Genomic DNA, 2,579 nt, shown 5'->3' on the forward strand with positions numbered 1-2,579 from the left:
TCACTATATCATGTTATCAAAGTAGGATCAGACTTTCTAGGTTCAATTCAGTGGACCACTCGAATGCTTGCACACTGGTTGGTTTAATACTCAATTGTAAACTGTCAATTACAGAACCATCACAGTTAAGGTCCTTTCAGGAATATCAAAATTTTGGGTTTATTTCATTGCAATTTGAATCATGTGTGTTTTTAAGTTCCTCAAGTATGATTCTACCCAATAAAAAATTTTCATTGAAGGATTTCACAATCTCAATGGATACTTATAGTTAACAATGACAACATCTACACAATGTTCCCTACGTTATGCTGATTTTGAACTAAGAGATTACTGGAACGCTTACATACGTATCATGCATATCACCACTTTTAACTTTCTCATCCTTTCTCCCCAAACCACAATGAAACAATAACAACAACCTCCATGACAAATGCAACGATCGTTCATTGAAGGAGGATATGGATATTTTGTATGACAAGAGCTATCGAGGTTTACTAATTGACCCTAATGCTGCTCTATTGCAAGCCTATGCTGATATCCGTGCGCCCTGAGAGAGCTAAAAACATCATACCCAAATAGTTATAAGTGGCCTTTAACAAATCCATTTTGAGATAACAACATCGTAAGCATGTATGCCAAGTATGGCAGTCCAGGAGATGACCGACTATTTTATGATAAAATTCTAGGAAAAATATTAACCCATGGAATGTAATTATGAGAGTTTGCCACAAACCGGCTGAGCGGGCAAACACCTACACTGTAGTACCAAATGTAAAATGAAGGCATATTTCCAATTGACTTTACGTTCCCATTGGTACTAGGATTGTAGTGACATATCAACTTTGCAATAGGGCAAGAAGTTCATTATCATATAGGAATAAATGGGTTCAATTCCAACGTTTTGTGGTGGATGAAATCACTTCTATCCTAAATTTGGATCTGTCGAGGTTCATGCCAAATGTTGAGAAAACATCTAAATTGAGTGTGGTTTAATGCTCTACAATGCTTCTCGGTTATGCACTGAGAAATCATAGATCATATAAGGAGGTATTCGCATTCTTTCATCAGCTGTAGCTGGTGGGTGTGATTCTGGACTCAGTTACAGTGGTAGGTGTGCTCTAAGCTTGTGATCATTTAGAAACTCTAGAAGAAGGTAAATTGATTCATAGTTATGTAACTAGGAATGAATTTCAGTCAGATGCTTTTGTAAAGGTTGCTCTTATGAATATGTAGTGTGGTGTTTTGGAATGCCATGATCTTTGTGTATGTTGTTGAGGTAATTCTGGATCTTGAAAAATAGAGCGGACTGCGCAGAAGTGCTGGGAGGTTTCCAGGAAGAGTTGCAGCCTCAACAGGAAGAAAAATATTTCTTATATTTTCTGTGAAATAGAAATATTGTAGCAATGGAAGCTAAAATATGGCAAAGGATCCCAAAAGAGTTGTTGCATATGATTTTAGCGAGGCTGCCCATTAGGGTTCTTGGCAAAATGAGGACTGTGTGCAAACAGTGGAAACATCTACTGTCTTCCCGTGATGCCTTCGAAGGACTTGTTCCAATTTGGTCGCTGTACTCCACCCCTGGGTTTTTTATTCAGATCCATTGGAATCCAAAAGATGACGTGGATTCTTGGGTTATAGAAGAACGCAGTTCAGACATGTACAAAGTTCCTTTGCTCAATCACGTCGTTGTGAATACTTGCAAGGGCATCTTCTGTTGTCATAGAAAAGGGGATATGTTGGATCTTTCCATAGGCATTCCCAGTGCCAGGAATTGGGTACAGCTGCCTCGTCCTCCAATACCTGCTTTCGTTTTCAATGGATTGGCTTTCGATTGTTCCACAAGGCGTTGCACTCTCCTGCTGGGCAGATATTCTAGTAGCAGGAGAAGAATTGTGATGTGTATTTATGATTCAGAATCCAACGCCTGGACTCAAGTTTCCATGATGGTCCCGGACCATATTCGGCCTACTGGAAAGGGTATCTTCTGTAATGGCAAGTTTTACTGGGTGTCTCTGCCTCCCAATTCTCCGAATCCCATCCCTAATCTCATGGTAGCCTTCAATATTGCCGACGGGCTGTGGACAGAAATCCCGTTGCCACAGAGATGCAAAAGGATTAGTCCTGAAAATTTAGGGGATTACAATGGGCAAGTGGTGCTAGTGGAGCACAAGGGCCATGACTCTGTTCGCATATGGAAGTTGAATGAAGCAGAAGTATGGTGTGATGTAAAAAAAAGAACCGTTTGGCAAAATGCAGCATTCCATTATTGGATTCAGTAGCAGTTAATAGCAGTGGGTTGGTAATGGTAATGGATCGGAAAATGAATATATCGATATATAACTGGAATGGGAAATTGATAGTATAGCGATTGAGATTCCCTGGGCCTCGCATGTCTCAACGACCAATTCGAGTATCGATATCAGCCTTCGAATCTAACAACTTATGGTGGCCTCAACCATGATTTATATACTGATCCATTATTTAGGAAATTTTAGATGGTTGTGTTTTATTTCTCCTAGTTCTTTTTCTAAATTTCGATGATAATTGAAGTGCTGGGTTTATGAATATATTCTTTCTTT

General features: G+C 39.4%; 1 protein-coding gene across 1 annotated transcript; it reads left to right on the forward strand.

Annotated features, from left to right (window-relative positions):
- The first annotated feature begins 1,403 nt into the window (after window positions 1–1,403).
- Window positions 1,404–2,279, forward strand: LOC149145854 (F-box protein At5g49610-like). Its single transcript, XM_089452582.1, has one exon. The coding sequence runs from the start codon at window positions 1,404–1,406 to the stop codon at window positions 2,277–2,279; it is 876 nt and encodes a 291-aa protein (XP_089308708.1).
- The last annotated feature ends 300 nt before the right edge of the window (window positions 2,280–2,579 follow it).

The sequence above is a fragment of the Pinus tabuliformis genome, chromosome X (genome assembly GCF_031772625.1).
Source record: "Pinus tabuliformis cultivar Carrire ecotype Pingquan chromosome X, CPIR1, whole genome shotgun sequence".
NCBI classification, from domain to species: Eukaryota; Viridiplantae; Streptophyta; class Pinopsida; order Pinales; family Pinaceae; genus Pinus; species Pinus tabuliformis.

Coding starts and splice junctions, on each gene's coding strand:
- LOC149145854 (XM_089452582.1), top strand. CDS start 1,404: ATGGAAGCTAAAATATGGCAAAGGATCCCAAAAGAGTTGTTGCATATG.